The 21,837-nt window shown below is 33.3% G+C and overlaps 2 protein-coding genes across 2 annotated transcripts; one reads left to right on the forward strand and one right to left on the reverse strand.

Annotated features, from left to right (window-relative positions):
• Positions 1 to 1,000: 1,000 nt before the first annotated feature.
• LOC100742176 (exocyst complex component 3) lies at positions 1,001 to 3,521 on the reverse strand. The gene has a single exon (XM_003487206.4). The coding sequence runs from the start codon at positions 3,368 to 3,370 to the stop codon at positions 1,112 to 1,114; it is 2,259 nt and encodes a 752-aa protein (XP_003487254.1). The 5' UTR covers positions 3,371 to 3,521; the 3' UTR covers positions 1,001 to 1,111.
• Positions 3,522 to 3,593: 72 nt separating this feature from the next.
• LOC100742295 (short-chain-enoyl-CoA hydratase) lies at positions 3,594 to 5,104 on the forward strand. The gene is made up of 4 exons (XM_003487207.4): positions 3,594 to 3,858; positions 3,966 to 4,219; positions 4,298 to 4,592; positions 4,682 to 5,104. Exons 1-4 carry the CDS (start codon positions 3,744 to 3,746, stop codon positions 4,957 to 4,959), a joined length of 942 nt encoding a protein of 313 aa, XP_003487255.1. The 5' UTR covers positions 3,594 to 3,743; the 3' UTR covers positions 4,960 to 5,104.
• The last annotated feature ends 16,733 nt before the right edge of the window (positions 5,105 to 21,837 follow it).

Below are 21,837 nucleotides of genomic sequence, written 5' to 3' on the forward strand. Positions count from 1 at the left end.
ACAATAAATAAGAAAATATTTGTTCAGTAAATTATATCTGTACAATTTGAATCATAAATATCCTGCAGTAACTCATTAATGTACATGTAGTAAACAAATACTTAAATTTATTGCTGACGTAAAATATTTTTCATATACAGTACTTTTGTACATGTTATTTTTTTATAAATTATATTAAACATTAAGAACACACATATATACATATTATAACTTAATTACTGAAATAATGATTAAGTTAAATCTTTTCCGCTTTTTTAGATTTCCTTTTGGTATCTCATATTTAGGAATAAAATTATAATACTTATAGTTATATATTTCTCATATATACAAAGTTTCATATTAACTGGTGGAATATTGATATTTACAACTTACATGGTGAATCTAAGAATTTAATTTATTTTTTATATATTAGCAACATGCATAGTTTTTACAAAATCAATATCTTCTTTTACTAAATATGTATCATTGCTTTAATTATTTGAATTATTACTTATTTGTTTTTATAATTATGTTTTTGAAACATATGTTAAATAAATAGTATTTAATTATGTTTTTTATGTTATATTATATTTACATTATTTTTGTTTTTACTCCATTATGTTTCATGTGAATAATTTCATACAAATCAATTATACAAAACAAATATAAATGAATATATATATACATATATACATTCATTCAGTTACTAAGGCAGTGAATTGATTATTGTATCATTTATATTATATTCAAGCTGCAAATAAGTAAATAATAAAGATTTTAGGCATGAATAATGCAATATATACATATAAGTATGTATATATATTTATATGCTTGCAACATGTGCATATAAACCTAATATATATTATTATATATTATACAATATTTATTTACAGTTTTCAATAATAAGTTACTCTTTAATTAAGAAATAAAATCAAATTTAATTGAAAAATGAAATTGATTGAACTATTTACAATATGATAACATTTTTTTACATTAATTGATAATTCTTCTTGTCATTACAAATTTAGAATATTTATATTATTTTAATGCATAAGTACAATATACCATTTATATCAGCTTCATTGATGATATGTGAAAAATAATACTTAATATAGCAAATTGCTTTTGAATTTCAAGGCTTCCAACTAAGAAAACTATCCTGTATATATATTTGTTTAAATATGCTATGTGCAGTAGATTGTGGAGCTTTACGATTACGTTGAGCTTCTAAAATGTATGAAACCTTTTCTCTTGCTTCACTGCGAGAAATATCACCTCTGAGACCCAATAATCTGACTAAATGATCTTCAGTCATATCTGGATATTTTTCAACCAAAGAATGTAAATCAAGAGAAAGAATTTCCGAATCTTCACAACGCAATACCTCCGCTAGTCGCTTGATTATTTCAAAAGGAGAATTAAAGTTCCCTACTTTTGGAGCTATTCTATCAAAGAAATTTTTTAATTTATCTGCTTCTGTCATTATTTTTGATGTACATGTTAAGCATTCATCATATGTTTTTAAAGATATCTTTCTTTGTAGCATTGCAGAAATGTAACGCTTTGCAATGAGATTTTGTGCCTCTGTAATAACATATTCAAAATTTTTTGGGCACAGGTGATTATAATCTTGAAAATAATCTTCTAAAGTCACACAAATGGTTTCTACTGGGATAGGGGATGATAGCCATTTAGGAGTAATTAAATCTTGAAATTGTAATTCTAAATCTAAGAAAGATTCTTCTAGTAATATTGCTGCTGCTTCATTTCGTAATTGTTGATAATTTGATAACAAATTTTCGAATTTCACAGTAGCATCTCCACTAGCATTAGAAACCCAATACAGCTGTTTCATTTGCTGTGCTAATTCTGTAAATTGTAAACAATTATTAACAACTGTAATCATATGATGCGTAAAGTAAGGTACTTGGCTTCTATCCTCAAAATGTTTGTTTTTAAATTCCAGTATTGCTTGTTTGTACATAAATCCATATTTAATTACTTGTTCAATGCACAGGACTATAGCCTGTGCTGTTAATTCAATGCTAATTGTTTTTGTAACTTGGAGATTTTGATCAATCATTTGAAATATAATCACAGGTGCTGCTGTGTGATAGTATGTTTCTTGAGTGCTTCCTTCTGGTAATACACCACTCCACCAGTCTACTTTTTCAGTTTCCAAAGTCTTTTTCATCCAGTCTTCATAATTTTGACACATATTCTTCAAATATTTCTCTTGCAGATCATTTATAATTTCAAGACTCAACAAAGGGCCTATATCACTTGTATCAATATTTAATTCAGGATGTTGCATTAATTCTGGACCAGTATAAGTGTTCATAATCCATGATAATAAAGATACATATTCATTTCCTTCCAAGCCATTGGCAATTATGTCCTTCAAATGTTGTGATAAACTTGTATGATACATTTTAACAAAAGTTCTTACAATATTATACCAAGGTGGAAAACAAGGTTCACAAAGAGTTTTAGCAACTCTCAAATCTTCCAAAATTAAGAGTCTTGTAAGCTCTAAATACCTAACTAACCACATTTTGTTATCCACTCTTTCCTCAACATGCGTTCCTTCAATTCTATTGGCTACAGATTTTTCTAAAACTTTCATTGCCATATCTTTCCACTTTTTAGGTCTTCCTGGTGGCATAAATCCACTTTGTTTATGTCTCTGAATAGCAAAATGATCTGCTTTCTCTTCTCTTTCTATAATTCTCAATGCTGTGACTATAACAGTAGGTTCTTTTCTCACTGTGTTTAATGTACGACTTAATACTAATCTAATTTGTTTCTCCATTAGTTGAGAAAGCATTTCAACATCCTCTAAATAAGCTTTTAACATAACTGTATCAGCTGGGGACTGATTTGGAAGTTTGTGGAGTTCATACAACAAATCATCTCTTGAATTTTCAAGATCCATAATAATCTGATGAGCATACAGTAGATTCCCCTGGTTTATCCACTGTTTAGTCATTTCAACGCTTTCTGGTAAAGTAAACGTATGTTTCAAATTTTCTTTGGCAGTAACATACTGAGAGTGACGCATATTCTCTTCTTGAACAGCTTGCAATTTTGCACTGAGTTCTGGAACTTTACTGAACAATTCGCCAATATCATTTAGATCCTGTTTTATAGAAGCGCTACTCTCTAAAGAACTCTGAAGCTGTTCAAAACCTACACGAACTCCATCTAATTGACTTTGCATTGCAGTTTTGAGCATAGTTTCCACAGAAGCTTTCTTCCGGGCTATTCTACGTTTGTACATATCAATTTTTTCCAATTGACCTGGTCGTTGCAATAGATTACACCCATATTTTGTTGCCTTTGCCTCTGCTTCTTCCTCCAATTTTTGCAAGTCTTCCATTTTCAAAGCCATTTTGTTAATGTTTTATTTTACAAACTATTATTTTACTTTACACCTTCCGATAATTATACAAAATTAGGAATAATGACTTTTACTTAAATAGATTCATTTAAAGGAAAGCATGCAGATTATTTTGACATTTATAAAACCTTGGTTAGGCATGTACCTTAAGATGCGTTTATATTGAATAGCTATCTTGTCAATTTTAATATAATGTGTTTTCAACATTGTAGTGCTTTGTAAATGCGCACTGTCGTATTTTCATGTGTTCATGTTCAATGAAAAACAAGGATTTGAAGAAAGTCAAAAAAGTTTGTCGTTGTCATACTATCAAAATAAGACATCATAGTACTTATAGAATTTTAAGTCTAATTCAAAACTACAAATGCATTTTTTAAAAAGATTATCAGGAATAATCAACCTACATTACAAACGCTATCCAATAAGATGTTTAACCTCCAAATCGTGCGTAAATGTAAAAGATGAAGTAGAGCAAAAGGGTAAATAAATAACTTTTATTCGTGATATTATATAATACTTTAGTTTTTACGAACTACAGAACAAATATATGTTCTTAGTGCATAATCATGTTTGTACATTATTTCAGAAAAAAATATTTTGGTAGATCATTTTGAACAAATTTGTATGATTGGTATAAACCGACCAGAAAGGAAGAATGCTTTAAATGTTGCTACCGCACAAGAACTATTGGATGAATTAGATAAATTTGAAAATGATGAAAATTTTTTAGTTGGTATCCTTCATGGTATAGGAGGGAATTTCTGTAGTGGTTATGATCTTAAAGAAATTGCACAATATGATGGAAAAAATGAGGAAGTTTTACCTCACTTTGGGCCATTGGTAAATTAAGTAACTGAAATGTAAAGTAGATTATGTAAGTGCTAGGATATTAACTTTTCTGATATGAAATGTTTATAGGCTAATAGAATTGAATTATGTAAAAAACCCTTAATTGCTGCTATAAGTGGATATGGTTTAGGAATAGGCTTTGAACTTGCCTTAATGTGTGATCTCAGAGTAATGGAAGAAAGTGCAGTATTAGGATTTACAAATAGACGGTTTGGCATACCTATATTATGTGGTGGTACTGTCCGATTACCCGCTTTAATTGGTTATTCAAAAGCAATAGAACTGATATTAACTGGTCGTTACATCCAAGCAAAAGAGGCATATTCATGTGGTTTGATTAATCGTTATACAACTACTGGCAATGGTGCAGTTTATTTTGCAATAGTAAATAATATGTATAGATACATCAAAAGACATAGTGAAATTATATAATTACAAATTTTTTACTTATAGTGTTAGGCACTACATTAAATTTGGCAAAATCATTTGTGAAGTTCCCGCAAAAAACATTGCTTGCAGATCGTGCTTCTGCACAGTTTGCAACATTTTCTGCTAAACAATTAGAAGAAGCTATACAATTTGAGAAAGATAATGCATCTCATTTACTATTTGAAGAAGGAGTTGCAGGAGCAAAAAGGTTTGTTACAGAAGGATTAGGAAAACATGGAAAATTTTATAATATTACAAAAGTAGAAACTAAGTTTGAGGAATTTGATAAAGATCTTTTATAAAGATCATATAAAAGTACTTATTCCTAAAGACTGCTATATGCATAGGAACAAATGATACAAAATCTCATATAACTGTTATGTAATATACATTTAAAATGTATCTAAATTTTCTACTATGATTAAACTCCTTTACTATGAATACAATCACGTTATTTTGTGTGTAATACTGCCTTTCTTTAAAGAAGATTTAGCAGATAAATTTTTCTTAAGCAAGGCATGAGATTTTAATAGTATATCAGTGCATCTTCTTGCTGCTTTTCCAGTAAGGAGTGGTGTTATATTAATCATTTGACCATTTATATCTCCTGTGTAAATAATATTCATTGAAAATAATATTTCAAATAATATTTAAAACTTACTTTCAAATGTAACTATTAGATATGTTAAATCCACTTCAAAAACATCAAAACCAGATATGTATGGTTCAAAAATGGAAACTTTCCTTAATTGGCAGTTAATTTCATCACATAAATCAAATTCAGCTAAAAATGTGCTTTAATATATTCATTAAAAAAGTAAATAGAAGAAAGTTAGAATATAACCTACTCACTTGTATCATCTAATCCTACTATATCTCGAATATAATTCAATATTAACTTAAGTGGACAATTAATATTTATTAAAATTTCTTTATCTGCTTCCTCCAATTGTGTATTTTCCTCATTATTAGTAACAGGTACTGTGAAATAAATATATACGATATAGATAAATATACACGATTCATTTAACGAACATTATTTAATGAAAATATTATTACTAGAATATTTGATTCGTATAATCGACATCATGTTACGATTGTCAATATTATCAACTTTGCATTTAGTAAATTTCGGAATATTAAGGTATGAATAATGGAAAAGGAAATTAACAAATTGGATTGATCAAATTTGTTCAACGCATTCTCTTCGCGAAGGATACAAGGTTAAAATAATCGAAAGTCATTCGATATTTCATTGGTATACAGTTCTTGCATTGAATTTTCAAATTTGATAGTAAATCATACGATCAATTTATTTATAATATACAGTAGCTCGAAATTTGGAACAAATCCGAAAATTACATAGAAGATATTCTGTGCAAGTATACATTTTACGATCACATAAGTATCTAAACGGTCAATTATTTATCACATTAATAAGTCTCAATATTCAGTAGGACCATTTTTAATCTTTATTATTTGTTTAAGATGCTGTGTACTATATTTTTTTGTTAAATATACCTTTGCTTAAAATGTTTGCTATTATAATAACATAATCACAGAATCGGCAAAGGAATCGACATAGAGATCATTGGATTCAATTCGTTCATAATATTTTTCGTCATCTATACTAAAGCTGGTGCATCGACGTAACAATATGTGTATTGGATATGCCGTCAATGATGGGTCGCAGATTTCCTCCGGGCGGTCGTCGACGCGTTCATTCGGCTGGAATTTCAAATAATCGTGGAATTTCATATTCAAGTTGAACAACGACCGTCCATAGGTTTAATTGGCGAAAGTAATGCGAGCCGGCCAACCACCATCGAGCCGGTTAAAGCTGTGTGACGAAACGAGTGCAGGTGGCGGTGCATTGTTGCGCAATCGTTCATATCCCTCCTCCTCCTTCTTCTTGTAACCAGGAGTCAGGACGAGAGTCCCCTTGGTAACCAGAAGGCCTTCCCCACCAAGTGCCTTCCTCCTTGCACGACCTGGTGAATGTTGCGCGTACTTAAATCTACGCGATCATCTCCGATCGTCTTTTCCTAGGATTTGCTTTTCTTCTCTAACTTTTTCTATCGATTGGTTACGTTTTCCTGTCGTTAGATACGCGTTAGGATATTCGATTTTGAGATTTAACTGAAGAAAGTAATTAATATTTGAAAAATTGCAGCAATTTTATTAATGATTAATAATTATGATATTAATAATATTAGTAATTAATATTTGACCAATTGTCGTGTATGTATGTACATATTATTAAGCAATTTATTATAATTGTTATGTTTTTACAAGAAATAGAAAATATACAGTCCAGATAAAGACTTCAAGTATCAATTACAAAAGAAATAATTGGAGAAATGTCAGCTCGGTGAGATCTGTACATACATACGTATAAGGAAGAAAAGTGTACATAATTGCAAGTTGGAATTATACTGGAGAATTTGAGGTATAAGCTTTAATTTATTTGAGTAATTTAAAATATTCTTTATATAGTTCTTTGTCTTGTAATATGATGGATTGTAAGATTCAGGAATTATTATTTGATTGAGTATTATTTGATGGGAGTTATTACTTGATGGGTAAGGAGAAAAAGATAACAAGTCCCACGAGAATACTTTATCGAGAAAATAAAATTTTAATAATTCATATTTTATTGTATTTTTTATTTTCTACTTTATTCAGTTTCATTTTAACAAATTTAAGTTTTATGAGAATTGAGTCTAAACTTCATTTTGTCTAAAATTTTTCTCAATTTTAACAGAATAAATGTTAAGTAGTATTTGTGAAAAAGGGGTGGAACAAGCATTTTCAATGTATATTCGCAAATGATAATAATAAGCAGACAAGACAAGGAAGAAATGTGCAAAGGATAAAAGGGCGGTTCCCAGGATCTTCTTTCTGATTAAACTTGTCGTGTACGTGGCATTTGAGAGGATGATGCCAGAGCCTTTCACGAATCACCAGTCGATTCTACGGTGTGTTATTGTTGCTGACGAACTCGTGAAACAAAAGTTGCCTTCGTTGGGAGAGGCGAATCGATGCGTTCATGTTCTTCACGAGGAAGCGAGGTGTGAAAGTCGTACATATTTTTAATGTTCCTAATAGTTTCTATCTTTTATTACTTATTGTACGTTTCCTCATTTATATGATTATATAAATATATTATTATTATTAGATTGTAACATAAATTTACCCTGCTTCTATATTTATTATATAAATGGAGAAAACTGGAGGATTATAAGTTACAACCTTATATTTTGGAAATTTTAGATTCTTTCGTAGATATTTAAACACCTACAGAAACTTTTTACAAATATATTATATGCGTTATACAAAGCATTTTGAAATTTCATTAACGTTGTAATGAGATTCCACTATTGCGATTATATCGCTGAAATTTGAAACAAATTTGAAAACGTACATAGAAGCTATACGATGTTTAGTGTAAGTATATATTTCGCAAACATAATAAAAGTATTTACACAATTCTTCGTTATGTTAATAAGCTTTTATGCTCAGTGAGCTCATTTCTAACACTTATTGTATTATATTTTCAATAAATACATACATTTCCGGATCGGTTTCAAATTTGACGAATATGAACATGATTAGACTACAGATTTTTACGCATTTATGGGAGAATAAAAAATGTAAAAATGCACAGAAAGTGTATAATGTGCAAAAATATATAAAACATTCAAAGTATCATTCTACTTCAGTTCTATTTCTTTTTAATTATATTCTTAAAAATGTGAATTCGTGGTCTAATCATTACAGTCGTGTCACGTTACAGTGTCAATAGAATTTCAAAAAGTTTCGTATAGGGCATATAACATATTCATAAAAGCTTTCTGTTCGAATACTTTCGTCAGCCACTGTACTTATCTCTAGCCTTTTTGCAGCTCAATAAAATAACGAAGCTTAAACAACCTGTCTAAAGCTGCCTTCCACCAAGCTCGCCACGGGAAAACGGAGTTGAACCGTGCAATTTTCATGTGCATACGCTGAAAAAAGGCGCTCATGGTTCGCGGCGGTCACTTCAGCTCCTTTGTACGCTCGGTACCTGTCCATTCTCTAGCCGGCGCTGATCGTATCTGCATGCCACTTAACCATTACGTTTTACGAGGTGGATGGACATAAAGTGACTCCTCGTTCCTCGTCCAGCAACAGGTTACATCGTTGTCCCGCTTTACCAGACGACGAGTATTTTTCTTCTTCGCGCGTGCAAACAGGATCGTCCGTTCTGCCGGTATCTGTGAAATTTACCACGGCTGTTTCAGCGCCTGGACACATCCTGTTGGATCGACAGGCCGCTTCTATGACCGGCTAGCGAATTTATGCCGCGTTTCACAGTCGACGAATCGATAACCGGAGGAGAGTTAGTTGGAGGAAGGTAGAAACGATCGCTGCTGCTGCTACAGGGCCTGTTGGAAGGTGTTTTAACGCGGAGAATATCCCACCCTTGATCTCAAGGTGATACCACTGAGAAATATTTGATTTGTTTTTAAAGATGTGAATGATTGTTTTTCTCATATAATGACTACGCAAATTTATATTTTTATGAACACAATTAGAGAGGCAATGTAGATAGAGATTTGCTTTGGTCTTAAATTATTATAATTTTGGATACTTTTATGTACCAAGTTTAAATCGATGATAAATTTGTTTGGATGCGAGTATCGGTTTGAATCAATCATTTTGCAACATTCATCGAGCTCTTTGAACGATGCATGGATAGGAACGGTGAAGTTTTCTGATTTTTTCGAAATTTTTACATAAACGGTGTTTCCTAATTCTACGTATACTTTTATTTGCAACGAGAATAATATTTTAACTTATTGATAGTGTTGTAGTGATCGAGAATGTCTATCGAAGAACTTCCGAAAAAAGTTTTCCATCAACGACGCATTCAATATCATCTAAGTGCAGAATGATCGGTGAATTAATTCCCGATTATTAACTCCAGTTGATTAACTAATTATTGGTTACAACCGCGTGCAGCGAAATAACACGCGGTATTCGCATACAAATTATTATTCATTAGTGGATGTTATACATGTTGTATCGCTGTTATAACGAGAGTTGGGTTAGTTGCGTTTCGTTCCGGTAGTTTTACTTGTATCTTTGATTGCTGTCGGAATGCAGTCGTTTTCCGGAAAGGCGACTATTTGCTTTTATGAAGTTTTAAATGCACACGACACGCTGCGAACGAATCGATCGGAATGTCATGGCTATTCATGGTGATCGTATCGCGTTATTTTCCCGGATGAAGACTTTTCTTTGCATTTTAATGTCTGCCTTTATCGATTTTTATTCACGTTCGATAAATGTTACGTCTTGAAAAATATTACAATATAATAATAACGTATGAAGACTATAAAGCGAGAACACGATAACTGAAACATGTCATTTTTTACTGAAATTTATCGAATTTCAAAATTCAATACTCTGTCGACGAATCTCATGTTACAGGTATCGTCCTTTTATTTGGTTTTTGAAGCTAGACACGTATTTTCTGATACTCTTCAAAATTTCCAAAATATTGTTCTTCATAATATTAAAATACTGCTTGACCTCCGCAAAATTTCTTTTACTTATCAGCTATTTCTAAGAGACTTACATCTTTGGACCTAGTAGTTTGCATAGTTTTCAATTTTCATAAAATAATATTATAATACTAATATAAAGTAATATAAGACTCGTACCGAAGAAATTACAATAAAAGATATATATAAAAAAAAAAAAAGAAAAAAGATTCAAGGCAGAAGGCAAAATCTTATTTATATATTTGGCGAAGAATCATTAAAGTCCCCCAAAATGCATTGTTTTATATCTATAAAATTATTATGAAACACCACAAATTAATCACTTTGACGACCACTCTGTTACTTCTAATTTTTAAAACAGAAAATCAATGAAAACGTATCTACTATATGCCATATTTTTCACCTGTAATTTTCATGTAATAACGTTATAAATGATAATGATATGCGATGATCGAGAGAACATAATCAATATAAACGACAGTATTATATTCATATATACGACAAATCGTAACGTATTGTCTCGTTAAATATTCAATTACTGCAAGATGTCTGCCAGAAGTTGAGGGAATCGCGATCGAGATAAAGTAAACTACAACGTGTTGGTTCAAGTTAGATTGAGTTTCAGGGAATCGGGATTAGCCGGAACAAGAAGCAGCTGAATTGAAGCAAGTTGGAACGGTTTAGAGCGAGTTGAAGCAAATTTTTGGTTCGTTTTTCGTCAGGCTTGGGCATGTTGAAACGAGTTACGTTATTCTAATTGACTTCATCGTCGATCAGAGGAATTTTAGGGTAAGTTGGAGCAAATTAAAATCTATTTTGGTTATAGATTTAGACTATATATAGATCCAAGCGAATCAGAATTATTTAGTATTGTTTGAGGGACTTTAATGTGAATTAAATGAAGTTTGGTTCCATATCAACGAACTCGACTGCTTTAAAAAAGTTTTGACGACAATTGTGCTAAACCTTACGCAATTTGACACTGTGAATGGCTCGTACACTGTCCGTTCGAGAGCTACGAGCGTCGATCGATGCCCATTTCTCTGTCAAACTCGATTGAGTTTTGTTCGCAATCCAGATCTCGAGTTTTCAGTATTTATCCGAACGAGGAGTTTTGATTTCAAACTTTGGAAAACTGGTCCTCGTTGAAAAGTATTCTCGTTGCTTCGATTTTCCCTCATAATTTTCTTTTTATTGAAAAATATAAGAATCCAATGATATTCGTAAAATACGAATCTATATGGAGACTTGAATATTTATTATTAAGTTGAATGGCAAGTTTTCTTGCTAGATTTTGCTCGTATATTCACTATCTTCTCTGTATAACACGTATAATATATTCATAAAAGATTTCTACGAGTATTTCCATACCCTATTATACGTATTTTATAAAATATTTTGAAATTTCATTGGGACTACAATGAGATACGACTGTCATGATAATATCGATCAAAGAAACCAATCTGAAAATGTATGAATAGCCAAAGAAGTTGCAATATATTTGCTGTAAACTTGCATCTAGTAAAAACTGAGTATACAGCATAGATAGTGATTTTAGATATATAATTTTAGATATATAATAATTGTTAAGGATAATTTTACCGAATGTGCAGCGTTATTATTAATAGATTGCCGAGCGAATTTGTTATATCTATTTGTTGTAATTCTTTCGGTTTAGAGTGACTTCCGACTTACGTTATATTTACTTCTTATTTATTTATTCAATACTTGCCTTTTGGCTTTGAACAGCTTCCACCTATCAGCCCCATAATCTCTACACAATACAACAATACCATTTTATCTTTCACATTATGACACTTATCCTATCTCTAGTTCTTACCGTAGCTAATTTAACCTATCTTATCCGACTTTATCTTCTCCTATCTTTTTTTTTTTGGTATATTTCACTCCATCGTCTCTTCCTTCTCCTCGTATATTCTATATAACCGTTCCTCTCTTTCCCTCCAGTGTTGTTCGCTCCTGCTCTCATTTCCACATCTGAATCTTGTTATGATGCATCTTTCCTTTCTCTTCCTTCTCTCTCTCTTTCTCTCTTTCTCTCTCTCTCTCTCTCTCTCTCTCAGGTGACGCGGCAAGCCCTCCGTCCTTATCTTCTTGTATGCGGGGTTGTACCTTGACCTCTCTATCTTTTTCTCTTTTTTCCTCTCTCTCTCTTCCTCTCATCCTCTCCTTCTACCTGTTCCCCTCCACCGGCTCTTCTTAGTCTCCACATTGCCGCCTATCTTCCTTCTTCCCACCTGTTCTTTAGCTCTGTTTCTCTTTTGCTGTCCAGTTTCCGAAAACATTGCTTCACTGGCTTCTTATCCGATCTCCTTGCCTTCTCCTCATACCTGATCGCTCTCTTCAGTGCCCTGTTCACGATCTCCTCGCTTTTGGTCTCCTCCAACAGGATGTAGTTCGGCATTCCTCTACATGATATCTGTTTATCATTGACTTACTTACTAGACCGCGGGTTTGTACGCGTTTATAGAAAATTTGAATGTGGAAGATCGCGCAGAATGTAGATATTATGAAAAGATATATGAATAACCAGAGCGTAATCTCGTTTACGTCATCGTCGTCTGACGTAGCACATTTAGATAAGCAACAACTGTCTTCGCTATCTGTAATTACGCATGATTCCACGAATATCTTCGAGTGAATTTTTGTCAGAATTAAAAGAATTAAGAGCGCATAAATTAGCAGACGCGACTGCCAATTTTCCCGTTAGACTTCCATGCCAGGCCGTGAAATGATTGTAATCTGATTTATGATATCTTCGTCAATCTTATACTTTTCTTACGCTATCGGCAATTCACTCAACGAATATCAAGTATCAGATTATGTCGCCGTATGTTTATTACCTTTTCCATTAATATCTCATCGATAATGTAATATCTTTATAATAGTTTTGTTTACTTTAATAATAGTTAGTAGATAAAACAATTTCCTAGCAAGGTTCTACTTTTCTTAATGATATTCCCAAACATGCGAATTTGCATAAAAATCAGTTGTCTGCTTGTTAATACAACGAACAACCGAATCTTTTAATATTTCTACGATTTCTACGAAATATACGTTTGCGCAAAATATTTCGTACCTTCTTCACACATTCTCAGATTCGTTTCGAACTTTATCGATATAACCGTGACAGCTGGCTCTCATTACAGTGTTAACGAAGTTTCAAAGTCTTCTATGCAACGCACCTAATATATTCATAAAGTGTGTAAATGTTCCAATACTTTTGCGAGCTGCTGTAAATGCATATGCGTGGAAATTTATCCGGTCGTCGATCTCGCGTACCTCGCGGTGAAAACGTTGGGAGAATCTCGCGTTAACGTTTGCAAACTCTTCCGTGACTCGTTCTCGTCCACGAAAACGCGCATAAACCATTGCATAATCCCGCGTGATTACGCGCGAAGCGCTGCTCGTGATGACACGTCGTGCACGTCGTTGAACGAAAAATATCGGTCCCGAAATTACGTGTTCGAGTTTGTCAAGTTCAGGTTTGTCAAGAAGCATCGATCTGAAATTGACCTGAACGAGAATATTCAAAAATTCACGTGTTCACGGGAACCGCGTGACTCTATGAAATCGGGGCCAATTGAATTTACTGATTCTCGAAATTACACGCGCAATTTCTGGAAAATTTCACGGAACACGAAAGCAATTGAGCCGAGTGTTCGGTAAATTGAATTTCTCCATCTAATCTTCTCGTAAGAGAACGAAAATCCGCTAGTTGCTTTCGCGTGTTCTTATTCGCGAATTTTCGACATTTTTAATCCAATATTCTTTCTATTTTGTTAAATATTTAAAATTCTTCTTATCGAAATAAGATACACTCTGCATGCCATAATCTGGAAATTAATCAAAGAATTTGGAACGTTTAGATATTTTTACTTCTTCGAAGATATAAATCCATCATTGTATTACCTACGATCGATCTAATCTTCTTGTTTATGAATTTTCTAGTATATTTAGTATTTTTCGCTCTCTCGTAGATAAATTTCAAATTCTTACTATTGAAATGAAATATGCGTAGGTGTCGTCATTTAGAAATTAATCATTTCTAATGTTTCGATATTTCTCTCACTCAATAGCCAAGATAGATCTATAATTGCGTTGGATGACTTATTAAAGTGAATTGGCATGGAATTTCGTATCTAGCAAAGTGTCGTACGTTTCTTAAGGTACGTTTCTTATGAATAAAGAACGTTTGTATAATCGCATCGTACGAAGAGCCGTCGAATTATCGTCGGTAAAATAATTTATAATTTACAAATAAGAATTAAGGATCGTGATTGCAGCTAGTTATGTAACAATGCTAGGAAATACACGCACGAAACGAAGCACGGAGAATATTCGGTCCTCGTGCTCGAAAGTTTCAAGATCGTATATCGTCCGTAATTATAGAATACGTATAGATATGTAGAAACTACACGAGTCACACGTGACACTTAAAAGGATGATTTTTACATTTGAGAAGAAACGAATAGAATTGTCAGGAAATTCGTACTAAATGGATCTTTTCATCAAAACTTACTTTTAACCAAAGCATATCAATTATCTTTTACGTATCACAAACGGAACAAACAAATTTTGAAGGAGCATTGTGACTGCGAGAATGATATTCAGCGGCTAATAATACGCAAACAAACGACAGACAACACTTGATAAGTTTTACAAAATAAATCTCATATTGTTTGCAAAAAGCAATTGTTTACACGAAATGTAGCATAAATGTGTAATGTGGTATTAAGCGTCTGCGATAGATATAAATCGTACAAGTGTCGTGATCGTTTGTAGTAGATTGAATTCAATAATGACAATTTTCGATCCTTTTCCAAAAAAGAATTATAAGTTTCACACTGATTATGACAAGCGAATTTCACCGTAATACGAAACTATGAAGCATTAAATGCATCCAAATTTTGGTATATAATTCAAGGATTTTCAAAAAATTATTTCCCTTACTATTCTTATCGAGTGTATGAAATATATTCTTTTTTTTATTACAGAAATTCCATAGTTTTAAATCAACCAAACTTTTTCTGAAAACTGAAACCATTGGTCGCCAAACGTACGAGAAAGTAATACAAAATATAGTAAACGGCAACGTGTTCAAATCCTTTCGAGAATAACGCTTTCAATTTCCCGCGCTCGTAAAGCTCGCGAATCTTGACAAGAGAAAAGGATCCCCACCCTTTCGTCCTTACGTCGTGCCAAGAAGAAACGTTCTTCGAAAATGCATTTCCTGAGTACAGACTGTAGACTGGAGCCGTTAAGAGCTGCGCATCCAGCCGCTTGGTAATACACATAAACAGTACGCGCGGCTTGCATTCTATTCCGGAAAAGCAAGGTCCTTGAACTCGATTCCTCGGCTGCATCTCGCGAGCTACCTGACCACGGAGTCGTCCTTTATCCGTTTCTACGGCCGTATGCAAAGCGCGTCTCTAACGCAGACGCACGCGCGACTAATATAAACAGGGAGTGGCCGAGCACCGCGGACAGGAACAGATTTTCCGCGGAAACTTCGGCAACGGGATGTTCCATTTGCATGATATTGAATTTCGCGAGTCGATCGTCTGGGCTTGCGAGAGTTTCGCTCGAAGCAAAACCCGATTGAGCTAGTTCTCTTCTCTTTTTTTTTCTTCTCTTCTTCTTTTTTTCGTAGGTTAATACGCAATGGCGTGTGAAGTTTTCATGTGACCGCGATTTCTTGCCTGTCTTCGAAGAAATCAATTTACCATATTCTCTACTATATGACAATTAGGTTGTAAAATCGATTGGATAAAAAGTAAAACGTAAAATGTAAAGGAAGATGTAACCGGGTGTCATTCGAAGTTAAATAATGATTATAAATAATTATAAATATTATATTTTATAGCTTGACGAGTTTTCTATAGTCTTAGTAAATTCTCGAAAGGATTTGGACAGAGTTAGACTTAACTAAATCGTACGAGTATTCTGGATTATTTGGTGCATTCTGAAATCTAGAGGCCTCTTTTTAATTATCGTTTCACGAGATTACAAAGATCTTCTCTTAGAAATCGTACAAATGTTATCTCGAGCGTGCACAGTACAACTTTGAGAAAGCTTGTTTTTCCACTGTTTCTACCGTTTTCTAAGGAACAACGTGGGAAACTCAAGCGATAGTTAAACGAGTATGTAACGCTTCGTCGAAATGTTTAATCTCGCGAATGAAACTAAATCGTATCTGGTGAATTAAAATCGATTCCGGTGTTATTGCGCTTCATAAAGTTGTGTAAACGATATAACAAAAATGATAAAACAACGTAGAGGCTTCTCGTCGCTAAATTTGGCGTATTAAATCGATGTTACATTTTGGTCTGAATGTACGAACTGTTCCTGCGCAGCGAAATTCTCATTATCTGAATTAATCGTGGTATGCGAAGCTTGATCGAACATTTCGCATAGTAATGTTAATGCATACTTCATATAATTACATTCCAGTACGAGCCCGTTGCATCGTGGTATAAATTATCTTGTAAAATAAACGGGAATGTGGGTGGTGAAGTACTAATTAGATCTAATAAGGGACAATAACGATCAACGCGAAGATTCATGTCGTAGAACTGATAAAATACGCGATAAATTTAAACGAACCATTATGCAGTAGATTTTAAAAAAAAAATATCGGCTTGTGGAAATTCCATTCTTTCTACGTAATATCGTAACAAGTTTCTCCTTCTACGATGATGTACTATTGTAATATTATATTTATAATAGGAGCGTTACTTACATGTCTCAGCAGGTTTCTATTGTGACAGAAAAAAAGTGTAATAATCCAGGGATTTTTCTAAAAGTCATTTTTGGGAAATTTAAGAGCGCAGAAATCCAGAGAATGCATATAGCAAGCAAAAATATATAACATGTACAAAATAGAGTATATTATCTCTGTAATATCTGGCGAATGAGACAAATTCCAATTTGGAATTACATTTTTTTAGTTACGTTGATAAAAGTATAAAAATATGTGGACATCCGGGGTATACTCATAGCGTACGTATTGTCCTTGTTATTAATCACGAAAGGGTTGACTATACTAATTACTTTACGGTTTCATCAATACGTGTTAAACTACAAACGTCACTCGGTTACAGCGGAACAGTAGCACGAAATTAATTCACGTCTCTGAGAATGCATTCTGACACACCATCTTGATGTTCTACACTAAGTTGTTGCAAATGTTACGCTCAACATCTTTGTCATTAATCATAATAATCGTTTCGTCCTCGGAAATTCATCTTTTCGTAAAAAAATCTTTTTACTTTCGTTGAAATATTTCATCGTTTCCTCTTACCGCTTTGTTTAACATTTTTTTTTTTTTTTTTTTAATTTAGCTTAAGTTTCGAGCGTCTGGTTAGGAATTTTCGATTTTGTGGTTGCCACATCGCGGAAGACGTACTCTCCTAATAAATCGAAATCGAGCAGCAACGCGAAGGATTCCAACGATGGCGAACCGAGGTATTCAGGTCGCAGCAAGGCCGAACCGCGTGTACAGTCGCAAAGTAAAAGTGCAGTGAAATAAAATGTAGGCTGTTACGTGACTCGAGGCGTCTCGCTCTAGGTCTGGACATTTCGGAGACTTTGGACGACCGTTTCTAACAGCTGTTCGATTGATTCCAGGTTTATCGAACGACATATACGGTTTTCCTCTTTCCATACGAAACACCTTCCGTAACAATAGCATGTCCATCGTTTTTGAAACAAATTACACGATGACAATGGAAGAATAATTGAAAATTGAATTCTACATTTTAATGTCCATGAAATATTATAAAATGATTGCAGTTGGGAGATCGAATGAATTTTAGAAATGTCGTATCCTCCGCTTGTCCTCCGACAGAAATACTCGAATTTTTGAGATATTAAAAAAGATCTAAATACTAAAAAAGATAATCTCGATGTCCGCAAGTATATGGAAATTTTTACGATCGTTAATAGGACGTTCATGCAAACTGATATTTTTATGAACATAACTAAAGCGATGAAACTAGAATGCAGAGAAAATTATTACGAAGGTGAAAGATGAGAAATCGCACGAACGTAATAAACGTAATAAACCAAAAAAGCAATTTTTAAATCTGTTATTTCCTCGATCGATCGACGTTATATGTACATATTGACTTTTTATGTATTTTCTTTAGAGCTAAAACATATGCTGCGCCAGCCTCTTGCGAGAACAATCGAAAAATTATCGAAACCGAAGTCCTGTTGTTTAATCAGAACGTGGCATTAAAGTACAAAGACGGACAAAAATATAATTATCGTATTTCGCCCCTGTGATTTTCATATTTATGCGATCTGTTCATTTTTGCATTTTTATATTTCCCATAAATGTATAAGTATCCGCGGTCTATACAATTATCAATAAAATTATTTATGATGAACCAGAGGGATGTTTCGGAATACGAAGAGTAGACAGCATTTTATTCTATGCATTCATGAAGCTTCACCGCTAGTCTGTTTTATGGAAAGGAGGCTAAACGAAATTTATGACCGAGCTGCCGGGCACGTTGCGCTCGTTTTATCCGATTATTATAAAATGAAACGGCTGAAGCAATAATATCGTTCGCTATCGCCTGCACCACGATTCTCACCTACGCGTTCATGACGAACGTGAAAAAAAGGTGAGCACGTGGGTGTATTGGGTTCCAAAGGCTAACGATAACGACGACGAAAAAATACCGGTATCGTGGGTACACGCTGTGAAATACAAGCGTGGTTTCCTATCGACAGAAGAACTCGCGATACCACTGAGCTTATATTTTTTAAATTCAATATTTAGTTTGATTTTACTTCGTATTATTGAAATAAAATATTTCCACACATTGTCATCGAGAAATCCATCAAGGAATATGAAACATTTAGATATTTCCATTTTGAATATCTAGCAGCTATTGAATATCTAAATCCACGATGGAATTACGATTGATTTAAACTCCACATTTATTTTTTCCTTTCGATAAATATTTAAACCTTTTTTATTATCAAAATAAAACACCTCCGGATATTTTCATTAAGAAATTTATCAAAGAACATTGAACATTCAGGTATCTCTATTTCTCTGAAGAGATAAATCCACGATGGAATTACGATTGATTTAAACTCCTCATTTATTTTTTCCTTTCGATAAATATTTAAATCTTTTTTATTATCAAAATAAAACACCTCCGGATATTTTCATTAAGAAATTTATCAAAGAACATTGAACATTCAGATATCTCTATTTCTCTGAAGAGATAAATCCGCGATCGAATTACGATTACGTTGATAGTTTTATTTACACATTTTCTAATATTTAATATACGTATTATGCATACGTATAATGAAACGAATGAAAGAGGATCGATCCGCGATAGTTCTCGTTCTCGTTGGCCGGGAACGACGTGCACGCTCGATACAGGATTTACAAGTTTCCTAAAAGGAAGACACACACGGCGCGGTTCAACGTACCGATTATCACGATTCTCTTCTTTCCGCTGCGAGTCGAGGAAATTATTCAAGCGTCGGTAGTCGTCCCTATCGGTTTATCTCCGATTGACCAGCCGATCTTTCAAGCTCGCATTAATCTTTCTCGCTAAACCCACGGCGAAAGATGAACCTCCTGTTGATTTATTGCGGAACGGTATCGCTGAAATATTTGAGAAACCACGTACGAGGATACTCTTCCGGTGTCACCATCGCAATTATATTTCACGGAAACGCTGAAGTATAAAAATGCGAGTTTCTATTAACGCTAGAACTATCGACTTATACATAGATATAGTAGAATATTATTTTTTATGAATATATTATCTACATATGAGAATTTTGTTGTGAAAAATTTTGTTACGAAAAATTGTGCTAGAGTTGTGTTAGAGGTGTGTAAAGTTTATAATGCAAAATATTTGCTGTGTGGAGATCTTTGTATTGCGATGTTTAATGTCTTATTTTATTCAATTGGCAGTGTAATCCTTAATCAGTTAGCTGCTATGATGTAAAATGTGCTGTAGAACGTAAACGTGACGAGTATATTCGTCAAACACAGAGTACGCGTGGCTGTTATAACGTAGAATTAAGTTGTAATGAAATGACTTTTATTTCTTAATTTTCTTACTGACAGGCCTTGTCATGACACAAAATATTGCCATTTCTTCGTGTCGAGTATATTTGTGAGAAACAGCTAACTGGTTAATTATTATTATACAATCTTGGAATATCCCAAACGTTATTACATAATCACGGTAACACCTCCGTAGCAGTTTTGTCTCTCACTTTTATTATTTTATTTCGTCGAATATTTTCCTTTCTTTCTTTTTTTTAAATCGTCTTCGTTGTCCGAAACCTAAAATTGAAATACGACGATTAGTAAGACATATATGACAAAATATTTATAAATATAATAATAGTTTACTTAAATTTAAAGACTGCGGAAGATAGTTTCACGTAGATTGTTAATTATTATAGATAAAGTAAAAAAAAGTGTACATTAACATTTAATTATACGCTAGAACTGATAATAAACAGTACTACTACTAGTATAATAGTGCACAGTGGTGGAATATATTTATCATATAGCAGAAAGTGTTTTTATTTGCTATATGAAATCAATTTTCTGACTATACTGTAGGATTTTCATGCATTTTATATGAAAGCGTCTAATCTTATGCATTTAAAAAATATTCGAAAGTGCAGGATTGCGATAGAATGCGCGTTAATACGAAAAAGATATATGAAATATCCTCCAAGTATAGCCTCTTCTGTATTACACACTTGGTAAGCAAAATAATTTTCGATCAACGCTCTATTTTTTTAATCGTATCCTTAAAAATACGAATTCGCATAAAGATCCGCATTCCATTTATGACCATCGCGGGAGCGAATATTCTCTTCTTCTTCGATGGTTTCGCGGTCGAAGAAACGCAGCCGCGGCGTCGTTACGAATTCCTCAGCGATCGTGCAACAGGTTCGTTTACGAGGCGATCGATCGATCGTGTGGTCGTTTTCGAAGCGAAACACGCGTCGAACACGACGTTGCACGGGATCCTAAATTTACGAACGATTCAATCCCATGCGATTTGGAAATAGTCCGAATATTCCATGAAATTAGACGTTCTCCAGGGTGTATATGGAGCTATGGGGTTATTAGGGGTATATGAGTTTATGGGGTTTCGCGTATTCGAGCGTTGAAGCTTGGAAATTGGGAAGTTGTAAATGCTTGGATAGTTTGACCAGGTTCGAGCGATCGAAGAATTTGAAAAATTTGAGGAATTTCGAGATATACGATTATTTTTTTAAGAAGTTTGACGAACCTGATAAGATTCCGATAAATGTGGAAGACTTGATTGAAACGTTCAAACAACGCGGATGATCAGAAAGATTAGAAAACTTCAATTTCTTAATATTCGCAGTCTGACCATAAGAAATTCGCGAAACTCAGTATTTTTTAGATATTTTATAAAATAAATCGAACGAATGTATCATTAGTTTATTTGTAAAATGAGTTCTAAGTTATGAGACTCGGTACATTCTGGATATTGAATAAATTTTAAACCAGTACTGTTATCTTTAAGTTATGACATCAACGAAGTATAAATCACTGTTCCCATACGCGGATCATCCTTG

This window comes from Bombus impatiens, unplaced genomic scaffold (genome assembly GCF_000188095.3).
Source record: "Bombus impatiens unplaced genomic scaffold, BIMP_2.2 scf_0144, whole genome shotgun sequence".
Lineage (NCBI taxonomy): Eukaryota > Metazoa > Arthropoda > Insecta > Hymenoptera > Apidae > Bombus > Bombus impatiens.